Source organism: Lepidochelys kempii, chromosome 2 (genome assembly GCF_965140265.1).
Source record: "Lepidochelys kempii isolate rLepKem1 chromosome 2, rLepKem1.hap2, whole genome shotgun sequence".
In the NCBI taxonomy this organism is placed as follows: Eukaryota; Metazoa; Chordata; order Testudines; family Cheloniidae; genus Lepidochelys; species Lepidochelys kempii.
This window is the reverse complement of record NC_133257.1, coordinates 212,669,741-212,694,602: the sequence shown is the minus strand read 5'-3', so window position 1 is coordinate 212,694,602 and position 24,862 is coordinate 212,669,741. Positions and strand designations below refer to the sequence as shown.

General features: G+C 40.3%; 1 protein-coding gene across 2 annotated transcripts in view; it reads left to right on the top strand.

Annotated features, from left to right (window-relative positions):
- Positions 1 to 24,862, top strand: part of HDAC9 (histone deacetylase 9) — a 704,899-nt gene that overhangs the window by 423,005 nt on the left and 257,032 nt on the right. For both annotated transcript variants that reach the window (XM_073333773.1, XM_073333774.1), the window contains 4 exons: positions 666 to 907; positions 1,948 to 2,098; positions 3,819 to 3,939; positions 6,303 to 6,424. In XM_073333773.1, the coding sequence (XP_073189874.1) occupies positions 666 to 907; positions 1,948 to 2,098; positions 3,819 to 3,939; positions 6,303 to 6,424 (636 nt within the window). The remainder of the gene's footprint in view (positions 1 to 665; positions 908 to 1,947; positions 2,099 to 3,818; positions 3,940 to 6,302; positions 6,425 to 24,862) is intronic.

The window sequence follows — 24,862 nt, the reverse complement described above, 5'->3', positions numbered from 1 at the left end:
AATCATATGCAGTCAGTCTGAATGTAAGCTTTCTCCACTGAAAATAAGAACTCTTACAACTCCAGGGCTTTCAACTTATGCCAAATACCACAAGTATACTAAATGTGTATTGTTACACAGCACTGCATACCCAGTAATATCTCACCAATTAAACTAAATAATGCTAAGTTTGCAAACTGGCAAGTTCTGACCTGTTGTGCAGTGTTTTGTAGGAGCTGGGGTTCTCATTATTCCTCAGGGGGAGATTTCTTTAAAAAATGGGAGGAAAGTAATAGGATGGTGTGTGAATGTGTTAGATTGCTAGTGGAAATGACTAGATTTTGCATATGGCTTACAATGACAGGCATTTTGCTAACTTGATAAATTGACAGGTTTCAGAGTAACAGCCGTGTTAGTCTGTATTCGCAAAAAGAAAAGGAGTACTTGTGGCACCTTAGAGACTAACCAATTTATTTGAGCATGAGCTTTCGTGAGCTACAGCTCACTTCATCGCTCATGCTCAAATAAATTGGTTAGTCTCTAAGGTGCCACAAGTACTCCTTTTCTTTTTGATAAATTGAAGGAATTTGGGGTGAAATTAAATTAGTTCTCCCCAATATGCAGCATAAATTCATTTTTATCTGCATTCATTTATATATTTTCCTTTTGTTGTTGTTATTTTATAGTGGATGTAAAGTCAGAGGTTCCTGTGGGATTGGAGCCCATCACACCACTGGACTTGCGAACAGATCTCAGGATGATGGTTCCCATGGTGGACCCAATTATGCGTGAAAAGCAGCTCCAGCAGGAGCTACTTCTGATCCAGCAGCAGCAGCAAATTCAGAAACAACTTCTGATTGCGGAGTTTCAGAAACAGCATGAAAACTTGACCCGACAGCACCAGGCCCAGCTCCAGGAGCACATAAAGGTAGCAAAATCTTTCATTTATCTTGGGGCTCCTCCACAGTAAGCTAAATATTCTCAGCTGAATACTGCAAAGGGTGTGCTCCTCTCCTGGAAGTTTTACTGTGATTTAAAGATGTTGTTTGAGTGATTATTGTTGTCCATGTGCATGGTATAGAGAAGTGATGGAAACCCACACTGGATTTGATGGTGATAACATTTGGCTATTAAAAAAAGATGGTCAAGCATAATTGGTAGAGGCTATTGCAGTGTTGTACTATACAGGCAGAAAATCAAGGCACTCTGAATTAGAATAGAATACTCTGTCTCATTCAGATGAGACCTTCTCAGTCAATCAAAGTCCACATTTTTAACCAAATTTTCAGTCAGGCCTCCATATGACTGCCTTTTTTGTAGGAGCGATTTTGATCTGCCTAGTATATGTGACTGTTTTTTTTTTTTTTTGCACCTGCTTGAGTCTGTGTCCGCAAATCACATAGACAGGCCTCCTGCCTTTTGACATTTGCAAAAATGGGGACAGGTGCTGCAAATTTGGCACTTTGCCCTTCTCTAGGCTACCTCACAGAATATGAAACAAACTGATTTATGGGATTAAACCTGTCATGGAAGAAACACTGAAGTAGATTTTTTGACTGAGAGATTATGGTCTTGTTTTTTTTCTTTTTCTTTCTGAAATATCTTAGACTGCTGCTCTGCTAATGTGGTGAGCTCTTCTATGATGCGACTGACAAATCCAGTTGAGAATAGCATCTCGAGTCTGATGCTGCATTGGTAGAGAGTGACAATAATGTGCAGGTTATACCCACATTTGGCGAAAGAAAAGAAGCAAAACCAATGCAGCCAGCTACTTTGTGATATTAGAGCTGATTTTAGTGGCAGCTGATAACATAATATTCCACTTGAAAGAATAGAAAAGTGGGTTACGGAGTAATATGAGCACAGATGAAAGCTCTTATATCAGCTATTGAAGTGGGTTATTTTGGCCAACACTGACCTGGACAGTGGTGCAGACTGCATTTGCTCATGTCTTTTATTCTTTGCAAGTTACAACAGGAACTCCTCGCCATTAAACAACAGCAAGAACTCCTTGAAAAGGAGCAGAAACTGGAGCAGCAGAGGCAAGAGCAGGAACTAGAGAGACATCGCAGGGAACAGCAACTTCCTCCCCTCAGAGGCAAAGAAAGAGGCCGAGAAAGTAAGAGCCACGGTACCAGGACTCAGGATAAAAAGATTATATGTCCTTCCCCCACCCCCTGCAATGGGTAATGGCCAGGAGCAAGGCTAATAAGTGTGGTCCTATTCAACGTTAAATATTCAGCCACAGGAGTAAGTGGTGTGCCTGCAAAAATGCAGATTCACCTGTTACACCGGCTCAGCCACACTGTTAGTTTATGCAGATGTGGGGGGTTGCACCATGGTTATATATCTTCCTCTCAGATACCTACCTTGCCTTTTTAAAAATATAATGTTATGTAGTTTGAAAGCACAAAGCTTCGTTTGAGATCTTCTCTCTCAGATAGTTTCTTTATTACCTCATGCGGAGTGCACTACCAAAGAGCAGGGTGCTTGCTGGCAAAGAAATTCATTTGAACATTATTTCAAGATGGAAAACTTAATATAGCATTTAAGAGTATTTCAAGTGAGCACATCTGGTCTAGCTACATCACTAGTTCTTTTCAGACGGGCATATCAGTGTTGCTGATGCAGCTTCCCGAGATGTACCCAAGAGTTCTGTTTCCAGCTCCAGTGTGGCTTTAAGGCAAATGATAGAAAGAACATTGCTGGAATGTGATGCTCACTAGAGGGAGACAGATACAAATAATTCCCTCAGTAAGGTCAGTTTAAAACCAGATTGTTCCAGGGTATCAAAAATGTAAAGTGATTCAAAATGGAATTGCTCTAAGGAGATATTACTGCTGGTGCAGCTGAAGGAGCACAAAGAGCAAACCAGAAGAGATCTGCATACCATGCCCACAGGATTTACATTCCTCAGCCTTTTTTAGTTATAAGGAAAATAGTACCAGTTTTGCAGGAGCATCTATAATATGTTTTTGGTTTTAAAAACTAAAGACTCATTGGAACTCCCATCGCGTTAGTGGAAACTGCACACAAGTGTTTGAAGGCAAAATTTGTCTCTGAAATTGTGTTTTCAAAAGATTTCCTCTCTTCTATTCAGGCTCTTATTTTTCAGGTTGAAAAAGTATGGCTTGCACTTGAAATGGAACGTGGTGGGTGAGTTCCCATACCTTGGGGCAGTTTGTTCTGCTGTCCCAACTGGCCCACAAGAAGCTGTCTCCAGCACAAATGAGCTTCACTCTTACTGTGGAAAGTTCCATTGTGTCAAGAGCAAAATTGTCAACCACAGGCCTTATCATTAGGTGATCTTTTAGGATCGCAAGCCTAGGTCAGTAAGTGCCTTGAAAATAAAGACTTAGCTCTGAGGCGTCATGCAGCATTCTGTTAGGGGTCAGTGCAGTAGGCAGAGGACAGGTTTGAGGGGCTATTAGCATTGCTTTAGTTCAGTGAAGATATTATCTGTGGGTAACTCAAACTCAAAGGGACTCAGACCATATTTTATTTCTGTCAGCATTTCTTTTTCCTAATGATTTGGGGATATTTAAGAGTTGGTTCTGTACCTGGAAAGGATTCACAGGAGAAAGGGCCTGATTCAAAGCCCACTGAAGTCAACTTAAATGCTCCCATTAACTTCAATGGGCTTTTGGATCAGGCCCTGAAAGAGAAGTGTCCTGCAGAGTGAACATTTAGTTTAGACTCTGTCCCAGTTTGACTATGATTTCCACCAGGGCTCCTACTATTTTCCATCACTTTCCACAAGCCGTTGGCTCTTTTTTGTTTTTGTTTCCCCCCTGGTGTTGTGGAGAATGGGAAGAGCTTTCAATCTTTATGTGTTTTAGGGGCAGTGGCAAGCACAGAAGTGAAGCAGAAACTTCAAGAGTTCCTGTTGAGTAAATCAGCAACAAAAGACTCTCCAACTAATGGGAAGAATCATTCCACGAGCCGCCACCCCAAGCTCTGGTACACGTTTGTTCTATGTTAAGATGTGTTCATGTCTCACCGATATACTTGCTAAGGGTGGGCACCCGAATTCCTCACCAACAGGGATATTGAGAACCTGTCTCCAGGCCAAAGTAAAAATTCTCCCAAGAACATTAATAAAGAAACAAAATAAAAACACTTCTTACTGAATGGAGTAGTACTGAGAACCTGTACTCAAAGTGATGTACTTAGAGCTTTTCAAAACAAAGTGGTTTCAATTCACAGGAGTTTGTATTTTTTTTTCCTATTTCAAGTCGCAAGTGTCTCACCTTGAGTTTCACATTCAAACCATCCCCTATCAAACTCAAAGCAGAGCTCAGCCAAAACTGTCACATTTGGAGACAGAATATGTGAATGCATCCGTTTTCCACCCACACCCATAATTTTCCCAGGTTCACTCAAAAGCTGACTCAGGCTGGCTAAAAAGCTTGTGAACCTGGGCCAAGTTTAGTGTTTATAATGATGCTAGGCAATTTTTGTCTGGCTTTAGACCTGGTTATGAAAGTTTGCTGTGGCCTTGTGGTTCACCTGCTCATGGAGAACATGGATAACAGATTGATAGACTCAGGGTGAGCCATCCCATTTCCAGAAAGGGAAGCTGATGTAATTTGAGGATCTAGGAGGGGTGGAGATTTCTTTTCAACTTTTCTGAAGTTTTAATTGTCTGTAATCTCTTCTGCTATATCATTTATATAAAATCTCAAGCGATCTTGCAAATCTGACCTATTTTTCCATTGGGAATGGCTTTGTGCTTGAGTCTATCAGATTAAGACTCAGACAATGAAATAGCCTCCTTTTAGCCTCAGGTATAATGCAAAGCCATGATATTGTAGAAGATGAAGTTAACAGATATTGTAGAATGCTGCTCTTCGGTCCAATGTGTTGTGTGGGATTTTAGAAATAATTCTCTAGCATATTGAGAAGTGGTAAAAGATCTCTAAGCTTTTTTCACCATTCTTTTTGAAATTGTTGGCCCTAGGTATCCAAGAATGCACATTGATCTCAGAGAGAGACCTTAACGATGAGGTTCTCAGGTTACTGAGATAGTGATGCTGCTAAGCATTGCAATGGCTGCAAGGTAGCCTAAGGGTTTACACTCTTACATTCCTCTGGTCACTTTTTTCACTATTTCAGTCCAGTCTTTTCTGCCATCCTTATCATAGCAGCTGTATCAATATAAAACAATCCTGCAAACAGGATAGTGGACATGTTTCCAAGAGACTTCAACACCATTCCTGAGTCTGCCTGGATAGAGCGAAATATATGGAGCATGCTGGTCTCACCTCCTTCCCAAGAGAGGCTTAGAGACCTGAGGAGCAAACCCAAGATTCCTACCAAGATAGTCTGTTGTGCAATCTACCAAGACACCTAGATGTTCCTTGATTAAACATTTTGATCTGGAGTTAGTTCTTTTTAAACAGTTATTAAAGATTTCCCTCTGGGGTTTTCACTGTATTGTACTCTTTGAGAATCCTGGTAACATGTTTTAATATGTAATTACATTGTTTCCGATGGCGGTACTGTACTTAATAGTTTGTGCTATATAATGTGCACTATTCTACTAACTATTTAAAATTTCTGGCCCAGCAGCCAAGAGGACAGGAGTAAAATGGGTAGATATGAGGTTCCACGAAGGGCCCCACAAGAAAAAAGCTCTGTAAATTATGTTGTCCTTGAGCCAAATGATGCAATTCCCTTGGGCATTTATGGTTTGAAAGAGCTGCCCACAGTTTTTCTTGCATTGCCCACGTGTCAGAAAGAGCTCTCCAGTGTGGGAGTTCACTGCTGACACTAACTTTACGTGCTGCAAAGTACTGCAGTTATGAAGTTTCATTTGCTGCCCAAACTAAAGACAAGGTTTTGCTTTCTCCTTTACGACTCCTGGCAAACTCATCTATATTTTTCCAGCGGAGTAACACCTCCTCTTCAAAATATTGGGTAATTGCCCTACAAAAAGTGATAACTGCAGAGTAAAGGCCACTTTAAATTTATATTTGTATTTAATAAACAGGAATCAAATGGCTTTGCTTCAGCTGGTACAGTTTAAAAAAACGCAACAACCTAAAATGTTCAATTCCCTGATCTGGTACAGATCCCTGTGGGGCAACATGACTCTTATCCTTTGTGACTTTTATGATAAGTGAAAAAGGGCATTCTTGGGAATCCTGAGCAGTTCCATAACTTACTGTAAAAGTGAAATTGGTTACATGAGCCTGTGGTTTGTGCACACTTGGAGGAGTAAGAACATAAACACAGCTGAGACATGTGGACAACATGTGTAGATGGTTACTGTTGGTCACCTCACTTACTGCTAATTCATGACCTCTCTGTGTCTGCTACAGGGCTGCCCACCATACCTCACTGGATCAAAGCTCTCCACCCCTGAGCGGGGCCTCTCCATCATACAAATACACTTTACCAGGAGCACAGGATGCCAAGGATGATTTTCCACTTCGAAAAACTGGTGAGTCAGAGAAGTTTGTTCTAATCTCCTACCCCACAATTCTGCCTCACTTGGTTGTTAATCAGGCTGTCGCTTAGCAAGGTATATATCATAACCCGAAAAGCCTATTCAGCTGCATGATTCATTGGAAAGGTTCAAAGGTGCTAAGTGTATAGTTTTCCAATTTAGATGGACCCTGTGGTGTCAAGAACCAGTATCTCCCAATGCTAGCAGTCCTGACATATGTACTTGTTGTTAATATTTCACAATATCAGGGGAACTTGTGCAGTATTATTAATAAGTCTAATATTAATTCTGAGTTTAATTTGACAATCATGGCTCTCTCTCTCACATACAGTATATACTGCACTTACATTAAGGTCTTCAGAGTTCTTTTTCTTTTGGGAGGAGGTAGATAAGTATTATATCAGACCATTTTCTTTGGGTGGTTGCCAAGGTTAAATATATCTATTTTAAAATCCTTCAAATAAAAATGTGAAATATTTTAAAAGAAAGTGTTCACTTAGAAAACAAGCTTTAGCTCAACCTCTTTTCCTGACAATCGGTGAAGTGTAGACTTGACTTTGTCTACACCATAGAGTATGTTAAGGGGCTGGTGATGGAGACTTGGTGCCTCTTGCTCCAGGTTGTTGGTGAGGTGACTGGCATCCAAGAATGCAGGGAGACATTAAGGGGGTGAGGGAGAAGAGAAAAGAAAACATTAGATCCCTTATTGCATGCGGCTGCTGTTGAGTGATATAGTTACATTCTGAGAGAAAGTCTACCCCCCTGCTGTGCTAACTGCCTTTGAATGTGCTTCAATCACTGGGAGATTGAAAACTAACTGCAGAACTGGTACTGACATAGAAGAGATGTGGCATTTGAAACCAGTAAGCATCCAGAAAGAAAATCCAATCTACATCTAATTCTTCAGGACAGACACTCAGAGCTCATGTTATATCCCCTAATGTTTTCACAAGAATAGTTTAGTGCTTGTTTTTGTAAAGAATGAAAAACAAACTGCTAATTTATTCCGTCTGAATTATTCAGTCTGCTTTTGGTACACCATGGTGGCAATATAAGGATCCTATAAAAAGCTTGCTGAGGCTATTCTGTCATAATAAGCCCTTTGCAGTTCTTTGCTTAATGGCATTGTACAAGATGTATTTTCTGTGCCAACATGCTATATGTTTACATTGGTTTGGAAAACAAAAGAATAGAGTCTGCACCTTCTAAAATGCTGTGAATGTTTCTGCATTTTCAAAATGCAGGTTTTAATTTTCCTTCCATTTTTACATATTTTAGATAGTATGATTGATATTTATGATGTGTCAGACTGTTGATCTGTAAAACAAAACATTTTCAAACACTGTAACACTAAAGTTCTTGTGCAGCTGTTAATACTTTTATATCTCTGTGGGGGTTTCAAAATATTCCTTAATTCAATTCCCATTGTCTGTATAAGAAGACTATAATATAATTAAATGCAGATGTTTTCCATACATTATCCCAAATATTTGGGCATGCAGTGCATCAGTTACAAATAGAACTCATAAGTATAATTCTCTTTAAAAAATACACACAACATAAATAGACAAATAATGATATGATATATTCATTAGCGTAGCAGTCTTTTTGTCACTTCAGTGTTTGATACTTTTACTTCAACATTCTGCTATGTAAACTACTGATATGTTCAGTATGTCATTTCTTAGACAAGAACTCTATTTGATAGCTAGCTATATCTGTTAATATAACAACTCTTATAAATATCTTGTTTACCTATTAAATACTCCCAATAGCAGAAGAGTCTTAATTTAAGCCTTCAGCAACAGCTCCACAAAGGTTCCAATGATTGTTCCCCAGGTTCAGAGTAAAATCAACAGGAACTGGAACAACACAAGTCAAATGACCCCAAACTGATCTGGGTGGCTATAGGGCCATCCCTTAGGCAGAGGGGACATTGTGGAGCCTGTGTCATCCTCATGGGACCATATCAGACAAAGATGTCCCAGGAACATTCATATATATAGACAGGCTCTCTGCCTGCAGAAATCTGACCTTTGCCATCAGGGTGAGCCTTTTCCTGGGGCTATGAATGCTTATTGCCACTGGCTTTTAGCAGAATTCTGTTATTCTGAACTTGCATGCAGTCAGCAATTGCTATGAAAACGAACCTTTATGTTCTGTTGAACATTAAGAAAGGGATACCTAAAACCCAAATTAAGGGTTAGTTTTTAATAATAGTTCTGATTTGTTTCCCCAGTTCTTATTGATGCTCTTAACATAAAATCAAGAGGTGTCTTTCTCTTCTCTACATTTACATGGTGCCCTCAAAGGATACTTTTGATTATATTTAGTTAGTTTAGATTCAGCATATAGGAATGAGAAGCAAAGCTGAAAAATGCTATTCCAACAGCTAAACTGTGAACAAGAAACACAGTGTTAGGAAAGAAACATACATAAGTCATGAGGTTTTCCTCCTTTTTGTTTCAGCAGAATGTTTCCCCAACCTTCCCTTCCCCATCCCACCATTGTCATCATGGAGAAATGGTGTCTTGCTACTAAATCTGTTCAACTGTATTCAAAGGTCAGACTGTAAAAGGGAGAACTACTCTACTCAAATTCTGCCTACAAGCCACAAAAATCCGGAATAACTGGATATTGTAGCTAATTAGTTAGCAGTCTTGATATTTACATGCTCATCATTAGATTCCAGAGTAATCACCCCACTGCAGTGACTGTGAGCCCATGTATTGTTCCTTCCCCAGCCGGTGTAGAGGGACCTGTGTGTAGTAAAATTGGTGCAGTTCTAGTGCACAGGGGTTTGACACTAGTTTGCGGTCTTTAGGACAAGGATTGCAGCTCCTTGCACAATGGCATTCACATTTGTTGTTTGCAGTGTTGTTGTAGCCATATTGGTTGCAAGTGGGTGACGTGATATCTTTCATTTGACCAACTTCTGTTGATGGAAAGGACAAGCTTTTGAGCTTCACAGGGCTCTTCCTTAGGTCTAGAGAAGGGAACCATAATGTCCAGGCCAAATACAAGCTGAGACAGATTATTAAGCATAAGTGGTTCACATATGTTGTAGGAAACAACTTAAAATGACGTGGGCAATTATCACTACTGCAGTGATAGGATAAAGGAGGATAGAAAGCAGCAGGGTGTGTTACAAATTGTTGTAATAAGCCATGAAACCAGTGTCTCTGTTAATACCATGGCTTTTGGTGTCCCGAATTATGAATTTAAGTTTCCAGGCTCATCTTTTGAAGGTGATGTGCAGGTTTCCTGTAATAACGAGGACTGGGAGGTCAGATATGGAGTGATCACTTTGTGATAGGCTTTTTGTTGACAGGCTCTTGAAGGAGCTGAGCAGGAGGAGGACTGGGGAAGCCATCACTTTGTTAGACACATGGATTTAGATTTACCATGTAGAGGAGTGACACCTGTGTAATTGAGAGCAGAATTTGGCCTACAATATGTAGGGTCAGATTTTTAAAAGTGCTCAGTGCCCAGGAGCTCCCATTAAGATTAGTGTGGCAATTCTCAAAAGCACCTAGATGACTTAGATGATTTCCAATGGGACTTGTGCTCCTAAATCACTCAGGTGTTTTTGAAAATTCCACTCAATGGAAGCTGCTCAATATTGAACACTTTTGAAAGTCAGGTCATTTTTAGAAGGCCTAAAGGGAACTGATCTCTTTTGAAAATCTGGTCACATATTTTGGTGTCTATTTGAAAGCCATTTGGTGTTGAACACCATAATTCTCTGTGTGTCTAACTGGGAAGATGTTATCTTTAGACTAGGCTCCTTTAAAATGAATAAGAATAAAAAATATAACAAACCAGATGGATTTCATGGAGGAGGAGTTGTTCGCTACAAAACTTACTTTTCACCTTGTTGAAACAATACAAAATATTCTGGCATAAAGCCAGAATGTTTGCATTTTCTTGGAACTGTAACATTTCACTTTCTATGCTCTAGTATTGATGCAAACCAGTAAAAGCCAGTAAATTCCAAATGAAGATTAGCCCACTGTTTTAACTAAAGCCATGTGTCTTTTTTAAAAGTTGCTTATAGATGGAGCCTCTGCCTTCATTTTGCATCATTTCTTGGCGTTCGTTGGAAGAAATTCCAGAGAACACCACCATGGGTTGGAGTCCTAATCTGGCAATCAAAAGACTAGACTTTTGAATACCTTTTATATTGCAACATTCTAATAGGAGCTTCTTATCCTTTCTGCATGTTACTTTCATATTTAAATTGTGTTTTGCTCTTATAAACTGTTAGTTATGGTGCTATCCTTGAAATTGTTACTGAGGATAATGTTTTCATTTTTCTAGAGTTATAGATTGTGTTTCACCTGAGTGCCAGCTAGTGCTAACGACTAATGTTTTGGAGGTTATTTTCCTCACACTGAGCATAAATTGCAAGTTAATAGCTCTACAGCGGTGGTTCTCCACAGCCCTGGGGATCCGCAAACTATATCTAAGAGGTCCATGAAAGGTTGTCATTACCACAAAACAGTGGTTTTCAGCCTGTGGTCCACAGACCCCTGGGCATCTGTAGACTATGTCTAAGATTTCCAAAGGGGTACGCACCTCCATTCAATATTTTTTAGGGGTCTGCAAATGAAAAAAGGTTGAAAACTACTGCACCACAGCACAAATGCCTGAAGCAGACATTGAAAACCAGTGCTACTGATCAACACTTCTATTTCTGTAAGGAGCTCTCTAGATTTTGTGTCTTTAGTGCCTTACTTTGTTATGGACTCAACTGCAGACTTTCATCTGTGGTTTAGTACGATCTAAGAAAATTGTTTGCGGCTTACTAGCCAAATATTGGAAGTGTGTACAGATGAAACTCAGAACGGTATGTTTAGTTAGTAATTGCACAAGGTGCTGTTTTGATGCTAGGTTATATTATTTGAGACTGGAAAATAAAAACCTAGTGTAAGCAAAGAGTTCATTTGTGGTAAAGGAGAGGAGAGGTGTGCTGTGTACAGTGAAGCTCCAAACACAAAAACAATAGGACCACGTTGGACTAGCCTAATTAGGTAGCATACTAACAACACAGTTTTAGCAGGTAATCTTGCTTTATTATGGTGAGGTAGAAGATTCTTGTATCAGAATTCAGCAAATGTATTTTTTAAAGAAAGTAATTAAACTTGTTCCTTACTGTGGTTTCTGCTATGCTTATGGATTCACTAATCTGCAGGAGTGACTGCGGTTGAGAAGAAAAACATTTTGTGTGAGAAAGTCTTTTCTTCCTCTCCTTCCTGACCCACACCCCCACCTCATTGTGCCTCTGTCTACATTTTCTACATTACCCCCGCCCCTCCCGCATGAAGTAATACTATAGGAAAAGACTGCATTTGTAGGTTTCTTCTGGGTCTCCTAAGTGCAAATCTTCCATTTAAAAAGTCTAGAAAGGGCCCAAATCTTCAATTACCAGATTTCCAGAAGGGAGTTATTTTCAGGTTCTTTGGGCATATACATAAACTTTAAAGGTTAGGACAGTGTACACTGTTATTAAATGGCAAGGGCATATTTGTTGTTAAAACAGTGAAAATACAGCAAAGAAAACATACTTCTCCTTATTTGTGATCTGACTTTGAGGTGCTGACAATCCAGGGCTCCCCAAAACTGGTTGCCAAATTTAGTAGACACTCTTGAGAATTTTGCCCTAACTGATTTGCCCAAGGAGACACAGGAAATCTTTGGCAGAGCTGGGAATAAAAGTCAAATCTCCTGATTCCCAGGCCATTTGCTTTGAGACTCTTCTTCTCCTGTAACAGCTAATTACTAGGTGGAATTTTTAGCCTTGTTAAAGTCTCTATTGATAAGTTTGGAGGGCATAATTAGTAATAATAGGTTTGAGAAACAGAGGAGACTTTCACTTTTGATTAACGAATGAATCTGAAGCAAACTGACGTTAACAGCTTCTTCAGGATTTATATAATGAACAGACTAGAGGAAAGTTGCAATCAATTTGTACTGGAGCCCAATAGCTCTGAAGAAATCTAATACTGTTGCAATCTACTTGGTACTATTAATGTTCTGTAGCTACCTGAGTTAGAGCTGTAAACGTTGTGTTGCTGCAGTTTAGTCTGTGAAGCACTGCAAAATAATCAAACACAAAAATAACAATATGCTAAAATAAACCGAAAGACAGCGTCACAGAAAGGACCCTATTAGGGTTTGATCCATACTTAAAGTCCAGCAGGATGAAACCCTTAGTTCATCCCCCTGTCTGCAGAAGATTGTTTTTGTAATGTATTTTATTCACACACTCTACTTTTCAGTGTGTCAAACAAAAGGGTTCCCTTTAAATGATTATTCTAGCTCACTTTCAGGATGCTTCCCCCTTCCCCCCAGTATATTTTAATGTGAATCTTCTTTTCTTAATTTAGTCCCATTACTTATAGTTACATCACCTTGTATTACACTGAATAATTCCTCTGCCTCCTTAGTGGATAGATGATTACTGTGTCCCCAATTAGTCATCATTTAGACAAACTATGCAAAGTTAGTCCACGTACTGTCTTGTTAATGCTCCCTTTGTCTCCTTCATTTTCTGAATTGTGAGTGCTGCAGAGTTTTTTGATGATTGGATGGCAAGTCTTATGAATGGAGACTGGCTTGGATATTACTTTGGTGATTTTAAGTGATTGAGTTGCTAGGAAATACACATGAGAAACTTGATTTCTCAGTTAACAATGTATTTTGAGTGATATCTAATGTAAGTTCTGGTGCAGGATCAACACTTATGCTTACCTTTAATCATATAACCACTGATGCCAATTGGACTTTTCATGACTAAAAATAGCACAGCCATAAGCCTCAGCAAGATCAGGTCCTTAAATTGTAAGTTCCTCAGCAAAGGAAACTGGGTTACCACATCTCTAAAGACCCATACTTACAGATGGCAATATATTCATAATCATTTCTTCTTACATCAGTCCTCCCAGCCCTGTTATCATTTGTATTACTCTTCTCTGAGCTCACACTAATTTGTTTACTAAGTAGAAAAACAGTCAAAACTGCACCCTATGTATTTTACATTTGTGAATTGTTTAACATGATACATGCAGATTTTGTTACACAGAAAGCTTTCCAAAAAGGCTTTCAAATATGAACATACTTTGCATCAAAAGCAAACAGCAGACATTGGGCCACTTTCTCTACATGCTCTACTCAGGCAAAGATCCCTTTGAAGCCAAGGGAAACTTGCTTGAGTATAGAATATATCGCATAATACATACATATAGGTGAAGATTTTCCAAAGAGCCTTAGGAATTTAGGAGCACAAATCCCATGTAAGGTGAGTGAGACATGAGCTCCTAAATCTTTTGCGGGGCTTTTGAAACTCTCTCCCCTACAAATAAGAGAGTTCCCAGAGAGTCAAAATATGAGGGGTGAAATACTGATCACATTAAAGTCAATGGCGTGGAGCCAGGATTTCACCACTACTGTACCAGTGGCAGGGAAAAGTTGAAAACTGGGGAAAACAAATCAAAGCATATAGAAAGGTGACAAAAGAGAGAGAGGTGAATACTGGAAGTCACATGACATCAGCCCCTCCAAAATAGAATATGCTGGTTTGTGAAGATTATACTTCTTTAAACTCCTACAAAACATAGTTTCAATGAAAATCTGTTCAAACCCACAACTCTAATTAAAGGGTTTAGCTGCCAAATAACATGTTCTGGCTAAAGCCAAATAACTATTACAGAGTTGTTCATGAATAACGGCACAAGCTTTGTACTTTGCTGTTGATTTTCTCATGGGAAAGTAATATAAATGAGAGTGATACCTCCCTTTTGGCTTTAACTGTTAGAAATGCAAAGCATGCTGAAATTGTACATAATTCTCTTCCAAAGGAAAGGAAATAGCATTTCAATGCTTTTCCTCAGTGTCTCGTTGAGTTATGGTGGTGTACAATTATTCCAGCTAAATTACTCTACCAGATGGAAGGTTACATTGTATATTTAGCTAATTAAGTTTTAGAGGACTGGAATTATATCCCAGAACAAAAAGAGCATATCTGAAAGTAAACTTGTTTTAATTAAGTTCATTGTGGATGTGCAGTATCTATGCCTAATTAAGAGTTTAAACAGGTGGTTTTTTCTCCCCTCCCTTTGATTAACATGACAGTTCCTTTTACAAAATCAACCTTCATACCTACAGAATCATAGGAATTATTGAAACATATGTTTAACAAATATTCAGGGCCAAATTCAGCCTCCACTGACTTCAATGGAGTTGTACTTTCTTATACGAGAGCTGAATTTGGCCCAGAGTTATCCATTCTGAAATCAAGACATATTGCTTTTTGTGTTTAGTTTTCTTGGCATCATGTACTGCTATAGCAAATTCCCTACATGCTGACATTCTGTCTTACCTTTGCACCATACCTAAGCAGTATGCCTAGATAGTGTAGACTTCCTGAGCTTTCATCTACTGAGGAAATTAATGTCCTTTTAAATTTGGAGAGAAGGTGGTGATGTTTAATACTGGGCTTCTGCAGGCTGGCAAAATACAGTGTTGTAGTTTGTTGCCTGCCATCAGATGAGTTATCACTGTTGGATTTTCTCCTAGATTAATATCCCTGGGATTTAATCATCACATTAAATAATTCCTTCTTGTGTGGGGACTAGAGGAAGTGAGCATGAATATTCTGCAGTCTACAAGTCAAGCATCTAAGGGTCAAATGGTGGCCCTGCAAAAGCTTGGAGTGCCAGGGTAAGGGGATTAGCTCTGGCACTTCTTCAATGGAGAGAGTCATTCTGCTTGTGTAAAGTGTAATGACTCCATGGATGTTAGGGGGAGTGGGACTAGCTAGTTACACTCACACAAAGTGTAGCTTTGTGTAGTTTCCCAGCTAGCACTGTTGGGTATACTGGGGTGGAAGAGAGGATGATGCTAATCCAATGCAGGGATATCTCCTTTAAACCAAGCACTGCCAGCCATGAGCCTGACCAGTGATGAGCTGCCAAAATCTTAACAACCGGTTCCCTCCTCACCCCATGAGGGGGTCGTAGCCTGCCTCCCCCCACCTCCCCAGGACCCCTGCCCAATCCACCCCCCTCCCCTGACTGCCCCCGGAACCGGGCAGGAGGGTCACGTGGACCACCGTAGTGGGGAGTCCCAGTGGTGCTTACCTGGGGCGGCTCTGGCCCTTAGGGGTGGGGTTGCGAAACTAGGGTGGGAGCAGGGGGAGCAGCCGGTCCGCCCACTGTTCACATCAAAAGTGGCAGCTTAGACACCAACTCCATGGGTGCTCCAGGGCTGGAGGGCTGAGACGCAAGCGGCAGCTTCGCGATCAGGCCCAGGGAGGCGGAGGCGAGCTGGGGTGGGGAGTAGTTCCCCTGCGCGCCCCCCGTGTTACCTGCAGGCAGCCCTCCTCGCGCTCCCCTGCCCCAGCTCACCTCTGCTCCGCCTCCCTGGGCCTGAGCGCAAAGCTGCTACCTGCTTCTCAGCCCTCCCAGGCTTCCCGCAGAGTGGAGCGGAGGTGAGCTGGGGGCAGGGTGGGATGGGGAGCTGCCAGTGGGTGCTCTGCACCCACCAAATTTTCCCCGTGGGTGCTCCAGCCCCAGAGCACCCACGGAGTTTGCGCCTAAGGCACCACTTTTGACCAGTTGTTAAATTTAGAAGCCTTTTTAGAACCAGTTGTCTCTCGCAGGACAACTGGTTCTAAAAGGGCTTCTAAATTTAACAACCGGTTTCAGCGAACCAGTGCGAACTGGCTCCAGCTCACCACTGAGCCTGACCCAACCCCTAACTAACCAAATCAGGGCTGTCCCTCACACAGGTGTACTGAGAGGTACTTGACTTCCTGCACCTTTTTCCTCCCATAATGTTAAAGTGGGGTCAAAATTTCTAAATTTGAGGGGTAAGGGAGTGGGGAAGTTCACTATGAAGTATTCATGATCTCCTTCCCCCCCTCCACCATATTACAAGACTGTTTTTTAATTTATCTATTATTCCTCTGTTTCTTATAGCAGACAGGATCCTCTTTTAAAATAATCTGGCTTTCCCTGTGATGCCACGGGAAAATTTAGGACAAGCCAGTAAGTCACAGAATTACACCATAACTTAATATAACAAACTTTTCTGTAGGCTAACACCAGAATTATGGGTCTGATCAGGGAAACACTTCATGCACATAGTTCTTATTGAAATTGACTTTTATTGGAGGCCAGTACATGGAGTGGTTACATACAAACTTATGTGAAAGCAATGTGAATAAATAGCTCCATTGCATAAACTACATAGTTATCTCACCTCATTAATGTGCGTAAGCCATGAGCTGAAATATATCCAAATTATGAATGGTATGGAGGGGAAAGAAAGAGACAGCTCAGTTTTGGCAAGAGCAGTTAATGACCTGAAGCTAGGTATGCACATGTCTAAGACTCCAGGAAACCCCGAACAAAATGTGGTCTATGCATCCTACATAATATGTATTAAAGCTCTATAGGTAAAATCCCAGGCCCCATTGAAGTCAATGGGAGTTTTGTCAAGGCAGATGCAGGGCCCAGATCTGGCATATACACACATGGGAAGAACTCCCCATAGCCAGGGAATTCTCTTCTGGCAGATGGCAGCCAGAATCTGTTGCCTTTGCTTCCCAAGTGACACAAAGAGGCCAAATGTCAATAGAGAATCCAACCCAGTGTTCATCATTTGCTCCACCTCCCTAGATTTAAAAGGCACCTAATTCTCTGCAAGAGGATATGGTACAATATAAAATATATAAACCTAAATCAGCAAAGACTTAGTGAGCCAAACTTAATGCTTCCTGGGATGGCCAATGAAACAGGTTTTACATTAATATGTAGACTATAGAGAAAAACAGTGAGGGAGATTCTAAAATGCATAGTAGAAATTTACAAATGGGCTTGAGGGGAGATTTCAGTTCTGAACCTTCTTTAGGCTACAGACGAAAAACAACTAACCTTGTTAAATCTGCTTCCATAGCCCGAAGAAAGCTAAAGGGCTGAAATATCCCTCTAATCTAATTAGCTGTTTTTAACATGTGTTTCACTAACCCTGTTTTTTTATTTAGGGGTTGGATATTTACCTTAGCCTGAGTAAATAAAGCATTTTACCTTTTACAAAACTAAAATAAAGCAAAGGGCTAAAAGGTTTCACATGTGATCAACATTCCCTTTAAACCAAGCGGCTGATCTGGAAACAGTTTCTGTGCATGCTGAAAACACATTAGGTGATGCAAGCCAGAAAAATAAAGCATCTTCATCCTTCACCACAGTACATGATGCTCTAGCCTTGTTGGGACCACCCAACAGTCAAGCCCATCTGAATGGATGCTCCGTGTAGTTCTTGGAAAAGCTTTAGAGGAAATGGTGCAAATGGCTCTCTCTCTCTCTCTCTCTCTCTCTCTCTCTCATAAATCTAACTTTAACCTGAAATGGCATTTTAAAATATCAGAATTAAAGAGCCAGTGACCTTTTAGTATAGTGTGCTGGCATTTCCCAGAGCGCCAACCATGAGAGATGCCCATAGTATCCAAAGAGTTAACTCCCCATTACTGGATCTTGTTGGAAAGTAACGTTATAAGCACAGAGGTCACTTAGTGAATCATAGGGTTGGGAGAACTAAATGGCACATCTTGGCCTTTAATAAATACAAATATTCTGAGGTAGCTGAAGAGGCTGGGGCAGCTTAAAATAGCAGCAGCAAGAAACCACCAGGCAGAACAGTGAGTATTTATGCCTCTCCCAGAACCTAGTGCACCCTGGGATGAAGTTGAGATCCTCACACACCTCCAGTAAAGTAAGGGCTACTGGTGGCTCTCTAGCAAACCACTGAGGGAGCAGGAAGTCAAAGCTGGCAACCCTCCTCTCTGAACCCCTTTCCCTCAGCTCTCTGCCATCTTTGGAAGGGTCCTGGGCATCCCAGAAGCTTCAGGAGGGAGCCTACAGCAGCGTCAACTACTTCTTGCTCATGGAGGTGTGGTAATCTTGTGCCCTCTATGCTGTCTAGGTTATTGGGAAGGACTTGGGAGCTTCTGGTCCCTCCTATCTCAGAGGTGTTTGTCTGTGTGTGTGTGTATTTCTCCTGAGCCCTCTTTCCACCCCTGCCTGCCCAGACTCTTGGGAAGCAAGTATGCTCCTCTTTCTTCAGCTGTCTTCACTGGAATGGCTGCTGAGGTGAAATGAGGCATGCACCTTAGACTCAGATTCTTGGCGTGACACAGGTATTCCTCCCTCAGCTGCCTTTATTGGGGAAGTGTGTATGTGCGTCCTTCCCCCGGATCCTTTGGGGACAGAAAAGGACAAAGATGCTTACCCCCAGTAGTTTTCAGATTGCTGCCCTTCGAAATAGCAGCAGTCCCCTCTCTTCAGCAGCCTCAGTTTCCCCAAGTATTGCTGTGGCTGCCCCACCCATATTGATGTACAAACATACCTAAGTCAGGATGCAGGCTCAGGCTTTTGGAAACAAAGAATTAGGAGAAGAATTGGGGGCCCTCAGTATCAAAAATTATATATATTTTTAAAAGACTGTCCATTTATCTTCCCTGACCTTCACTTTTATAGAATGTACCAGAGGTACATGTTATCCCTTTTTATTATATATTTTAAACCACTCTGTTTTAGGGATGAGAGTATATTAAAACCAGTTTTGTATTATGTTAAGGTTTCTTTTTTATTTCAGTAATTGACTGGTAAATTGCTCCAGTCTAAAGCATCATCCTGCTTATTGAAAATCAGCCCTTGAAAATGTTATTGCCTTTATTGATACTTCTACGATATAACACTGTAAGTTTAAAAACAATTTAAATTATTAGAAATACAACTACTAGTCATGTCAACAATTTCATTTCTTTGTCAATACAATATAATATAGTATGGTAATACCACATAATTTATTCAAAATAAAATATGACCCTCCATGCCCCAAATAAAATGGTCATCTGTACCCGAAAATAAAGAGAAAATACCAACAATTTTTTAAAATTACTAAATAGTTTGCTAATTCTTTATCTTTGTCGTATTTCTCTTTGTGGACTTAAACACATCACAACATTCCTTATTATTATTTCTCTAAATGAACTCAGGAATAGTGATTTTAGCATGAGCTATAGGGAACAAATTTGACATTCTTACATGGGATGCAACAAATCTTGGAAACATACAGAAGTTGCTGCCTGTTAAACTTCAAAAAAAAAAATAAACAGTCACTATTGCCAAAGTTAGTGTCAACTACCTCTGCTTCCCTACGATTTTCTAAAACCAGCCTATGAGCTAATAAAAGGAAGTGCTTTCACTATAGATCCATCCTAAGCCTTGACAAAAGCTCACTTTCTGCTCCTCAGGTTTCCTATATATGGTTTTAGCCTCAAGATGAGGACTGGCTCACTATACCCCTATCCCATCCCCCATTTCCTGCCTTGGTTCATTAAATGCTGATTTGAAATTGGCACATACTTTTGTAATACAAAAGTACTATTGTTTTCTAGGCACCATCAGAAAGCAGTGTACTATTATCTGTTAAACACCCTTTCTTTATAAGGCTTTCCCCTTCAATGTTAGGTGTTTTGATTCCTCCAACAGGATTCTTAAATATCTGAGTATGTTCAATTAAAGAAATAGTCAAGGTAATCCTATCCAAGAAATCTCAGCCTTGTTTTCACATTGGGGAGTGATCCAGTTCTTGGACTGCATTCTTTAATGCCAGTATCTGTACATTGCAAGTAATTAAGAACACTGTAATATGTGACATGATTTCAGTGTATTACTTTTCTGTCTCCCATGTTTGTGTTACATCATCACACTATTCATGAGAGACTGGGCCTACTTGTGATATCATACAGTTGAGTAAGAGGGGTGATCTCAGTGAAATCATCTGTACTTATGTCAGTGTCATATTTTCTTTCTAATGTCAACAGTATAGGATTGCTGCTCTTTGCTGCAGTACTGTCTCCCTACAGGTACTGGCTACCTAAGTGTGAACTGTTGTATGTCTCACCCAACCATTAAGGAAATTTCCCTAGAGAGCAACTTGCAATGGTGTAAGGGGTGGGTGTCACAAAGTTTTAACCTACCATTTGGTTGATCCACCCCATTGCGACTGGCTTCCTTGCTAATGGTTCATACAGCTCTATAGCAGGGAGTAGTAACATCATCTTCTGCAAGGGCACTCAACAGCCACCTACCTCAAAATTCCAAAAATTCATTCTGATGTAACCCACCCTCCTTCCTCTGGGACCAGAAACATCAGCTCTGCAGAACTACCTTCCTCTCTCAGCTGAAGGAACTCGAGCACTCTTGCTATTGCTCTCAGCTGACCTCCTGAGTTGCCTATAGTTCTTATGTGCTGGTTTAAATTAAAAACATGTGTTGTATGATTTCTAGGTGTTGCCCATTTAGAATAGATTGGAGAAATAATATCGAATGATATTATGGTCAGCATTTCAGTAGACATTAAGCAAACTGATAACAATGGGATGCTAAACTGCCAACATTACTGAAAGGGCCCATAACATTTTAGATCTGAACACACACTGCAAATGAGAGTTGCATGTGCAGAATGATTCTCTAGTGCTTTGACACTCCACCAACTGTCTACCACCAACTTTCTCTTTTTGCTTGCTTTTATCCAAAGCAAACTTGAATAATACATTTTCCCTTCCTTAAATTGGGGAGATACCAGCAAAACTAGACACAAAGGGCTAGATCCACAAATGGAGTTAGGTGTTGCAACTCCTAGCTGCCTTCTGCCCAGTAGAATTCACAGCCCCAAACTGAGTGTCCAGGCTCCATGCATTGTATGGGAAAAGTTAGGCACCTAAGAAAGGGATTCACAGAAGCCAGCAAGGAAGCCACTTAAACTAGCCAAGAATGTGGGAGATCTGTTTTCAAATCCCTGCTCTGGAGCAGGGACTTAAATCCAGGGCCTGCTACTTCCCAAGAGAGTGCCCAGATCACCAGGCTGTTGGGTATTCAGAGACGAGTCTCTCTATCTCTCTTGTTGAAGCTGTTCCACTTGGCATAAATAATTAAATATCCCCAGTAGTTAGGGGAACTCACCTGGGATGTGGGAAAGTCAGGTTCAAGTCATAGCCCCAATGAATAGTTAATTATTTATACCAAGAGGAACAGCTTAAAAGGGAGAGATTGAGAAATGCACCCTAAAATACTCATTAGCATGGTGGCTAGGGCACACAGTTGGGATCTAGGTTCAAATTTCTGCTCCAAATCAGGCAGGGTTGGAGTTCAGATCTAGGTTTCCCACAGCCCAGGGTTGTGCTCTAACCACTGGGCTGTTGGGTATAATGGGAAATACACAGCCAGCCCCACAAAGTCTCATACCCAGCTGTCTTTTGTGAGGGTTAAGTCATGCTCAGAGCATTCCTACCAGACTGGCTCCTACATGTGAGACAGTCAGGGAACACCTAGTTTGAGAATCCTGCCATAGCTTAGGAATGAGGTAGGCACCGAATGACTCAGCAGTGTCTGAATGTAGGTGGTTTTGCACATGCCCACTTGCAGAAACTTAGGCACATAGGGGACTTTAGTGGCAGAAATTTAGGCACCCACAGGCTAGGCAGCAAGACAGTGAAAGTTTTGTGAATACCAGTGGCACCTAAATGTTGACATTAGGTACCTAAAGAGGCATTTAGGCACCTAAGTCCCTTTGTGGATCTAGCTCAAAGTGCTGTGCTGACTGGCAATCCAAAAGCTTGATGGAGCTGAGAGCCAGATGCAAATTTCTTTACAAGCTATGAGCTAGATTCATCTCTGGTTTATGCTGGCTTCTTAGTCAGCATAATCCCACTTCTGTCTCTGCCACCAGGGATGCTATGGAGGCCCTGAGAGAAACTTAAGTTGCCCTATCCCTGTATAGCTTCCCCAATGAAGGGCAATTGTGGAAACACCTCCTGCCCTGATTTAGGGATGCATCTTCTCCTTGGCATGTAAGGGACTGCTGGTTCAGGAAGGTGGAATTTGCGCCATCCTGTACCAGCCAGGCTGAATCTAGCTGTAGACTCTTGTTAATGGGACTGCTCATTTGCTTAAAGTTAGGCACATGCTTAAATATCATGCTGAATCAGAGTCTTAATGCATCAATGAACCATTATATGGAGTCATAAAAGTCTTTTTTGACTGATAATGGGACATAACAAAAGTTACTTCTAAGAACCAATAGTTAAACCATCATACCAAATACTCATTTAAAACCTACTACTGAATAAGTTTGATACTTCTTTAGCATCTTTATCCAAGGATCTCCAAGCACTTTATAAACATTAATTAAATAAAGGGACAATGAAATGTTAAAAATTATATAGTAAGAATTACTAATAAAAAAGCTTGAATATCAGAAGTGAAATAATGTAAACATATAATTTACTTTTCCCTATTTTTTATTTTAGTTTACTTGTTAGCATTTCACTCAGTTTAAACAATAAAAATTTTAATTCTACAAATCATTTATATGACTACTGAACTATGATAAACCTTTTTTAAGAACAAAGACTATATTTGGAGTCTAAACTACCTGACTGTATCTCTTTAACGCTGACAAAACACTGATAGATGCCTGTTGTTACAATCTTTTGATACCAGAATAAACTGAAGCCTGTGGAGATTGTGGGTGAAATCCTGACCTGTTGAAGTCAATGAGCATTTTGTCATGACTTCAGCAGGGCTAGGATTTTACCCTGTGGGCTTTTCCAAGGTAACAGACCAAATTGATATCTCAGCCAGGATTAGAACCCAGGACTGTTTCCTCAACCCTATACTCTAACCATCAGCCCTAACACCCTCTTCTTGCTGTATTAAAATCTGAGTTTTCACCTCTTATCATTAAGAGTCTTGTCTGGCATAGTGCTCTGAGTTTGCTGCATTTCACAACAGATATTCAAGAAAGTCTTTTTCTGAACCTCATACTCTTTCAAGCTTTAATTTTTATCTTTTATTTGGAATATTAAAAAACTGGGTTGTTTTCTTCCTCTTCATTTGAAAATTTATTGTTTTCATTTAAATAATGATATTCCTCTTTTATGCAAGGGTTTTCTTCTCAGCTGGCGCATAAACTCAGATATCCACATAAAAAGACTGCCATCTCTGTTTATGTGATTGATTGAAATGCAGAGTGTGATGGCAACATGGTTAAAAATAGAAAGGCAATCAGTGTGACTGGGCATGAAATACATTCATATACAAGTGGAACTTCTCCCCAGTGAACGCTGAAGAGCTCTTTCTCTGGACCCAGAGGATTTACATCACATTAGTTAGTCACTGGTATGGAAATCATCTCCTGCAGCTTGGGAGTTTGGAGAATTATAAATAGAATGAACCCTAACCGCAAACTGAGTCAGCACAATATATGAGTTACCTTACTTCCAAATGCAATTATAACTAGATGAGATTCATGGTCTGAGCACACATAGATATGTTCCTAGTACACCAATGTAATCTTATCATACGTTAATTTGTAAGTTGACAGTTCTGTATCAAAACCGTATCTTTCTAAAGAAATAAATCAGATTTGCTTTCCTGTGGATGAGTCATATAGTGACTGATAAAGTGTAAAATCAAAGTTAAATTTAAAATTTTCTTCAAAGATTTCTAGTTTTGTATCAGGGTGTTATATAGTTCCCCTGAAAGCAGCACACACTGTAGACCACACAGGAGGCAGTGTTCTCTCAGGAACTATTTAGCACCATTAGAAGAGGCAGTGGCTAGAGATATTGCAAATCCAACCAGTCCTGAGTTTACTAAACATTTTGTACCACTCTTGAGCAGGCAAAATGGCACCCCCATTGATCTATCTCAGGCATTTTGAATGTGCTCATCACTTTAGAAACTAATGGAACAACAGGAAACCAATGCCTTCACAGTGCATGTGAGAAGAGAGCTGGAATTAGAAATCCAGGCCCCACTGAAGTCAATGGCAAAACGCGACTGACTTCAATGTAGCCAGGATTTCATCTCTTCTTTTCTTCCTCCATTTCTAACTCTGTGTGAGTGTGTGCACATGTGCACACACACACAGGAGAGAGAGCATGTGAGAGATAGTTAGACTGTGTGTGTGTTAGAGAGAGAGAGAACTGATCCTGTTTTCCAACCCTCTCTACGTGTTGAGATATTGATGAGCCAAGATGTATGGCCAGACAAAAACATAAACAAATTCTACCCTAAATTTACCTGCCAGGTGGCTGCACTAATCCTTAGCAGTCTGTGTGTTACAGGCTTACTTAGAAGAGCAGATAAATGGGTACATGAAACATTTTTTCATATTAGAGATGCCACAAATTAATAAAGACCACAAAACCTGGTCTCTAGCATTCATATTCAAAGATTTGTCCATTCAGTAAAGGAAAAAGGTGGAAGAACTTGCCAGAATTCATTACATATAATCCCTAGGATTCCTGGCATTTGATCTTACTTCTTCCTTTTCAGGCTGAGTTTATATTTTCATGTA